Source organism: Sprattus sprattus (genome assembly GCF_963457725.1).
Source record: "Sprattus sprattus genome assembly, chromosome: 16".
In the NCBI taxonomy this organism is placed as follows: domain Eukaryota; kingdom Metazoa; phylum Chordata; class Actinopteri; order Clupeiformes; family Clupeidae; genus Sprattus; species Sprattus sprattus.
In genome coordinates this window covers 4,956,789-4,964,288 of record NC_137914.1, presented here as the reverse complement: position 1 = coordinate 4,964,288, position 7,500 = coordinate 4,956,789, and the positions used below count along the sequence as shown (strand labels likewise).

Genomic DNA, 7,500 nt, shown 5'->3' with positions numbered 1-7,500 from the left:
GAGGGCGACCTCCAGGGCTTGCCGACGGGCTTGCCATTCGGGCAGGAGCACTTCATCACCAAGTTCGCCACCTCCCTGGGCGGCGGCTCCAGCTCGTACTCGAGCTTCAGCGGCGCCGGGTCGGAGGGGAAGGGCCAGGGCCCGCTGAGCAGCACGGCGTCCTCGCCGCACCACCACGCCCTCTACATGGACTGGCGGGACGCGGGCGCGGGCGACTACGAGCACAAGAGCGACTCGTCGTGGGAGCGCGACAGCCCCGGTGCCTTCTCCAAGGCTCACAGCTTCCAGCAGGAGCTCAGCCTCCACAGCCAGAACGGCGGCGGCGGTGGTGGCGGAGGTGGAAGTGGCGGTTCACCGGTCTACAGCCGGACTATGTCATCGTGCTACAGCGAGCCGTACGAGCCGCTGCCGCCGTCCACCTCGCCCAGCGTGGCGGCGTACGGCGACAGCCGCCGCAGCAGCGCGCTGCCGCCCGACGAGGAGGAGGAAGAGGAGGAGGAGCTGATGATCGGCCGCTGGCGGCAGCTGAGCATGGACGACCTGAGCGCGGCGGCGGCGGCGGCACACGCCTACCGCAGCAGCCCCGGCCGAGCCTCGCCCTACAGCTGCTCCGAGCAGCACTTCTCCGTGCGGCCGGCCAAGATCCGCCTGGGCCCGCTCTACAGCAGCTTCCAGGAGGGCACCGACGTCTACCACCACCATCGCCTTATCGGCAGCTCCAGCGGTGGTGGTGGCGGCGCCGCCGGCGGCAGCGCCATCCTGGACCAAGTCTGCTTCTCCTCGCCCAGCCCAGAGTGCAGCCCCGGCGGGGGCGTGCGCCAGGCCCACAGCCAAGCTCAGCTCTACCGCTCGTCCAAGGACGACAGCCAGGAAGAGTCCGAGCACAGCTTGTACCACTCGGTCAACAGCTCCAAGGACATGGAGGGCAGCCACGGGGGCAGCCACGGGGGCAGCCACGGGGGCAGCCACGGGGCTGCGGCGGGGGTGGCGGGCGGAGGTGGGCCGGAGGCAGCCGAGTACGTGGACGTGAGCCCCAACAGCTCCACCGAGTCTCTGCACATGCAGGGCTCCCTGGAGATGGCCGGCGAGCGAGAGCTTCAGATGTACCAGGCCGAGATGCACGCGCTCGCGCACGGACACGCTACGGCTTCCGCCGCCGCCGCCCACGGAGGTTCCCCGCAGAGGGCCGCCCCGCGACCCTCCTCTGCCCAGCAGCAGCAGTACCAAAAATTCGGCACCCTGGGGCTCACCCGTAAGGACAGCCTTACCAAGGCCCAACTGTACGGGACTCTCCTCAACTGAGGGAACACGCCCAGAGGGGGCGGTAGAGAGCTCCCTCCATGGTGTTAGTGGTTGGAGTTGAGAGCTAGGCTCCCTCGGGGCAGTATGGGCTAGATGGCGAGGATGGTGAAAGCTTGGAGGTTAAGGTTCTGTCAGGAAAAGGATAGTCTATGGGCAGACAGTGGCACAAAGGTTCTCAATTTCTCTCTCTCTCTCTCTCGCTCTTGCTCTCTTCTTTCCTCAATCTTCTCCTCTCGCTCTGTCTCCCTTTCTCTTCCCTTCCTTCTCTCTCTATTTCTCTTTAAATATCTTCCTCTTCTTCTTCTCCTCTGTTGCAGTATTTTGGTAACTGTTCATGAATGTACACCGGGTCTGTAACTCTGTTCCCCGCACAGCTCTTGGACTGATCTTAATGGTATTTAGGAGAGCGTTTGGATCAGCATCAGGTACTCCACCTCACTTCACAGTTGAATCTCTCCCGGCTTGAGTCAGGTCCCCACTGTCCTTACACCCTTCTACACAATGATCGATGCGTAATCTAGCAGCATTGCATTGCATTGCCATTGCAATGCTATAGCACTATAAAGACATTATGGTGTGTTTAGCCATGACAGATATCGGGGACAGCACAGCCCACCTTACTTCTTTCATGTCAACAAAGGTGTGTCACATTTAAGGCACACCTAGTTAATTACTATATAACGTTACTTTCAGACTTGTGCTGTGATAGAGGTATCTGTAAAAATGTAAAAAGTCATTTTGATGATGGGTATATTACAAATATATTTTAACCATAGCTGCACTGCACAATACAAGTATATTAATATCATTAATAACTGTATGGGATTTAATTATTTATTGTTTTTTATTTCAAAAGAGCCCCTCACCCCTTAGGGAAATAACCTAGACTGATATTTACTGTGGTAATTATATTCAGAATCAAATTAAAAAAAGCTAAGACCAACAGAGCTAATGGATGCTTGGAAGTCAGATATCATGGTATTTGAATGTGCTGGCTGTTGGTAATCTAAAGGAATTTCCAAAAAAGCCTTCCTGAAATAGGCAAGTGGTCTCTGACAGGGCTTATATTGACCATTATAATTCCATTTCTATAAGTAATCTAATTGAAACACATTTATTTGCCTTGAACGTGAATCACTGGGGTATTTTTTCAGGTCATCATGAAAGACTATGAAGGTTTGTAAAGTGTTTCATTTCAATTGTATGTCAGAGAAATATTTAATTAAATTGTATTTAATTTAACATCTGCTTTATCGGCATCTATCGAGGATTAACCTCAAATGAAATCTACACATGGTATTTTAAGAGCTCCAAATCAGCAGATGAACTGATGGACATTTTTTAGCTTAATTTGATGAAATGTGGTTTTACGAATTCTGACTTGCTGTGTTATTACTCCCTGGACGAAACCTGTGAGATGTTTTGTTGGGATTTTATTCTCACTGGTTGAATGTCTTGAGTCGTCTGTATTTTTATTTCGTTGTGAAACTCTTTCTTTACTCTATTCCCACTCACACACACATACACACACACACACACACACACACACACCTGACCCACTCTACCTCAAGATTCTCCTCCTGCAGTCCTACCCCCCTACCCCCCTCCTCCTCCTTTATCAGCTGGGAACTTATTTCTACTCACACCATGATGCATGACTATTTCTGATGTATGTTCCTTTACCCAATAAAGCACAAGACTGCTCAAAATGGCCGATGTTTTAGAGTCAGATTCAGCCGTTTCAAGGGCTGGATAATTAAGTGTGTTGGGGTGGAATTTGTGGAGCACTGGGGCTTGTTTACACCTAAACTGTAACAGCGAGCAGAGGGTCCTTAGAGAGAGCAATCTGGTGCACTACTGAGTCTAACGCACAACACACACACACACACACACACACACACACAGCACTGGGATCAGTCTGCTTTAAATTAGCAACACAGCACTGAGTCTAACGCACAGCACTGGGATCAGTCTGCTTTAAATTAGCAACACAATAACTGGAGGAAGAAATACCCCCCACTGAATTAACCTGAGGCTAAAAGCAGGAGGGAAGAAAAAAAAAACAGCTCTGTTAATAAGCAACTTTCTCTTGGTGTGTTACGGAATAAGATTGCACTGGGATTGTGGTGTAAAGACTCACAGCACCTCGCTTTGGCTTTCGCAGAGGGAGATTCTTCACGCCGTTCTGTTCAGAGTTTCCCCGCTTACGCTCAGTGTCACTTTAATTCCACCGGCCCACACAAGACACAGAAGGGACCGCATTTATACTGCAAAACCCTTCACTGGAGCCACACACACATTCTCACACACACACACACACACACACACACACACACACACACACACACACACACACACACAAAACACACACAAAACCCTTCACTGGAGCACATCAGCCAGGACAACCGGTCTCTGCAGGCCCTGCACGCACTCTGGACACTAAAGCGGAATTTTAATTGCATGCTCGGTTTCAAAGCAAACAACTAAGTTCAGCAGACCACGACCACAGCCTGATTCTCTGCTCTGTGTTTGTTTTTTATTATTATTCAACCGGTTAAAAATAACCGAGAACAAAGCAAAAAATAGCAGCATCACATTCAGATCCAAAAGAAACTTTCCCTTTGATCAGGTCACATGGGAACACGATGCAACCTCTTTTTTTTTTTTACAGAACCACGGATGGTGGTATTAAAATACAGCACGGCATCAAAGTTAAAGGCAAACTTTGATTGTGTTGAGACGGGCTGTGTTAGGCCTAATGCCGAACGATCCATCATCAAGTCCCGATTAATTATTCATGAGACCAGATCCGATTATTTATGAGTGGCCACCAGCTGAACCAGTACAACAGCTGCCTGATATACGGGAGGCAATCATGGGCCAGGAGGAGAATCCCAATTATTCTGGAGGGTACTTGTAAAATATTCATGCGAGCCATTTGAGTTTTTCCAGAACAGTGCAACTCGCTGCCAGAGTTATTTTTATTCACGGTGATGCAATCTACCAATTCACTCTCAGTCACACCTTCAAAAAAAGAACAAGTCACTAATTTGTGTGACCAAATTCACCGTTTCAAGTACAGCACCCGCTATTGCTGGAAATAAACCAGTCCAGTTCAAGTTGACACACTCAAAAGGGAGTCACATCAAAGCTACCAGCTTTGAGTATTTCACAGATACATATGTAGTATGTAATGATGAGGAGTCTGTTTAGTTTAAAGCGAATCATCTGCTTTAGCATGACACAGATGGAACCCTACGCTAAGATCACTGAACCCCACACAGTATGGATCATGTTATTCCCTTTACATGCAGTGATGTCCTGAAAATGGACACTCTTTCAAAATCCCTCCACAGCATCTGTGCAAGCTGGGGCTTTCAATGTTCTGTGAGGTATGGCCCGGTTGCGGATTTATCAGATGCCTGAAAGTTCCATAACGGAAATCACGTGACGTCATACACAGGGGGTTCAGGAAGTGTAACGTACTTTCAGGCATTGGTAGGGGTACCGAGACTTAGTTTGTAGCCTTATACTCTAACCCTAAAATAATCCTAACAAAAAGTTGATTCTGACACTTAGAAACACTACGTCACTTCCGTTATTGAACTTTTAGGCATCTGATAAATCCGTGACCGTATGAACCCCACAGAGTATGGATCATGTTATCCCCTTTACATGCAGTGATGTCCTGAAAATGGACACTCTTTCAAAATCCCTCCACAGCATCTGTGCAAGCTGGGGCATTCAATGTTCTGTGAGGTACGGCCCGGGTGGAGTGATGGGGTCACAGGTCCCCTCCTCATTTCCTCAGTGCGACCATGTCCTCACTCAGGGCCCAGAGTCTCCGTGCCGCCTGGTCGTCCGTGGCCTTGGGCTGGAGCACCTCCTCTTCGCAGTTGGCGAAACACTTCCCAGTCACGCCTTCCACGTCCGGCGAGCAGGCCAAGTAGAGCGGCGTCTGAGCGCCCTCTAGGGGACTCTTGAAGAACAGCCAGGAGGCCAGCTTGAACAGGGGCCTCGCCAGGAGCGGGATGTGGACGTGCCTGCCCAGGCTGGTCCTCACCATGCCCGGGGTGAGGGCGTTGACGGTGACGCCGGTGCTATCCAGCCGACGAGCCAGCTCTCCGGTGAAGAGCAGGTTGGCTAGCTTGCTCTGGCTGTAGCAGAAGGCCTTGTTGTAGTTGGCGGTGCTGTTCAGGTCGTCGAAATTGATTTGGCCGTACTTGTAGAGCTTGGAGGAGACCACCACGATGCGGCTGGGTGCAGAAGACTTCAGGAGGTCGAGGAGGAGATGCGTGAGCAGGAAGTGGCCTAAGTGGTTTACGCCCAGCTGCATCTCAAAGCCTTCCTCGGTCTTAGTGTAAGGGCACTGGTAGATGCCCGCATTGTTGATGAGCACGTCGATCTTGGGCTCCTCCTGACAAGGGGAAAGAAAAGTCAGTGACGACATATTCAATCCTTATCTGTTACTTCTAAAGTCCAATCGCACAAATGGAATCTGAACGGAATGGCACTTTTTAGTTTATATTTGCACAAGCTGATTTATCTGTTTTTGTCAATAATGTTTGTGCCAAAATATGCTTTACAGCAAATCAAAACTTGTACTCGTTTCTCTGTAATTCACTTTTCCAGTCATCTACCATCCATATATTTTGCTTATGTCCATGACAGCTGCTTCTTCTGTAGGCTACTGAAATCCGTAATGCTAGAGGGACCTGAAAAGGCTTTTTTTAATCATTATTGGACAGTTTGATAGAGCCCTACTTGCAGTCTTATCCATCTGGGCTGTCAGTTTTTATTTCCATCCTGGTAAGATCCTATTCTTTCTTGTCTTTAAAGACAGTAATAGGCCACCACATGTTTGTCTTTGGCTACATATATACTGAATTGGTTATCAATTACCGCATTCATTTATTATGCAGGTTTTTTGTAGACTGACTTCGTGAGAAAACTTCCTATTATAGTTCAGGACCAAATGACAGCAAAGTGATTTGCATGGTTATTTGTGAAATTATTATTCTGTCTGTATTCCTTGCTCATTTTGGCTGTTTTGGCTTGGCATCGTCTAATAAAACTACAGCCCTCCACTGCTTTAGGTAATCCCATTCTATTCATATTCCATTCGTGTGGCTGGACGCGAGTGCATCACAACCTCAGTACATAAACATTCAAGCTAAACTCCGCCCATGGAAACACATAATCTCTGACATCGGATGTGCACTGACCTTCAGTTACACAACATCAACCGGTCGCCATAATAAGGAGTCAGATATGCTTGGTGACTTCTAGCGCGGATGTAGGCTATATAATAACATGATTTATGTTTAACTTGATGTTAAGCTACCTCACTTGTAGGGTATGGTGTATGGGGCTCACCTTGATAACCTCTTCGCAGAAATTGCGAACTGACTGCAGAGACGCCAGGTCCAAATGCTTGAGGACAACCTCTCCGTGGTCAGGCCCCGCCGTCTTCTTGATTTCCACTGCTGCTTCCTCGGCCCTTTGCATATCCCTGCACGCCATGATCACACGGGCCTGGAGTTTCAGCAGCTCAGCGGCAGTGGCTTTCCCAATGCCGCAGTTTGCCCCGGTCACAATAATGGTCTTTCCACGCATCGTTCCAGCTGGAAAGCAAAGCAATTTCACCGATTTGCGCTTGGAAAATATTCTTCGGGCAATAAGTAGAAAGCCACCACCGAGTACAGCTGTTATAATAATTGCGGCCGACATCAGGCCAGTGGTATGGGTCTTCGACAGTTGAATAAAACAGTCGCGTGACAGCTAGCAACTCCAACTCCAACTCCCTTCCGTCATCGCTTTGTTTTTGTCGAGCAGCGCATGTACAGTTCGTCACTTCCTGTCGCGTTTTTAACAGGTTAGCGCTCTGCCCAGACCAGTAGGCTACTTTGCTATATGACAAAGTTTTAGCTGTCGGTCTGAAAACAACTCTTTTTGGTCTGTTGAATTGGACACAGTGTGTATTTTTGCCTCTCCCTTGCACAGCATTAGTCAGATTAGCGCTGTAGAGAGGGAGTAAAGTTAGAGATCAAAATCAAATCTGGACTGGAAATCATATGTTGTCTCAAAAAATGAGGCAAGACAGCGATGCTCTTCAGCCATGTTGGCAGGACCCACATGAGTTGAGAACGAATGCTCTCCTCTATTTTCGCACAGGTTTTGGAAGCTGAACACAATGAA

General features: G+C 49.0%; 2 protein-coding genes across 2 annotated transcripts in view; one reads left to right on the top strand and one right to left on the bottom strand.

Moving 5' to 3' along the window:
- LOC308377450 (brain-enriched guanylate kinase-associated protein) overlaps nt 1–1,302 on the top strand; it is a gene marked incomplete at both ends in the record, with an annotated part of 15,303 nt that extends 14,001 nt beyond the window's left edge. Inside the window, one exon of the mRNA XM_080854108.1 lies at nt 1–1,302. This exon is cut by the window's left edge and continues 423 nt beyond it. Within this exon, the coding sequence (XP_080710234.1) occupies nt 1–1,302 (1,302 nt within the window).
- A 2,592-nt stretch (nt 1,303–3,894) lies between these two features.
- On the bottom strand, nt 3,895–7,106 carry rdh14b (retinol dehydrogenase 14b). The gene is made up of 2 exons (XM_080854111.1): nt 6,679–7,106; nt 3,895–5,719 (listed from the first exon to the last, which is right to left on the bottom strand). The coding sequence occupies exons 1-2, from the start codon at nt 7,030–7,032 to the stop codon at nt 5,102–5,104; spliced, it is 972 nt and encodes a 323-aa protein (XP_080710237.1). The 5' UTR covers nt 7,033–7,106; the 3' UTR covers nt 3,895–5,101.
- Between the last annotated feature and the right edge of the window lie 394 nt (nt 7,107–7,500).

What these genes read in the sequence shown, in the direction of transcription:
- rdh14b (XM_080854111.1), bottom strand. Translation starts at nt 7,032, where the DNA reads ATGTCGGCCGCAATTATTATAACAGCTGTACTCGGTGGTGGCTTTCTA. An exon ending in TCTGCGAAGAGGTTATCAAG is followed by an intron (nt 5,720 to 6,678) that starts GTGAGCCCCATA and finishes TCCCCTTGTCAG; the next exon opens with GAGGAGCCCAAGATCGACGT.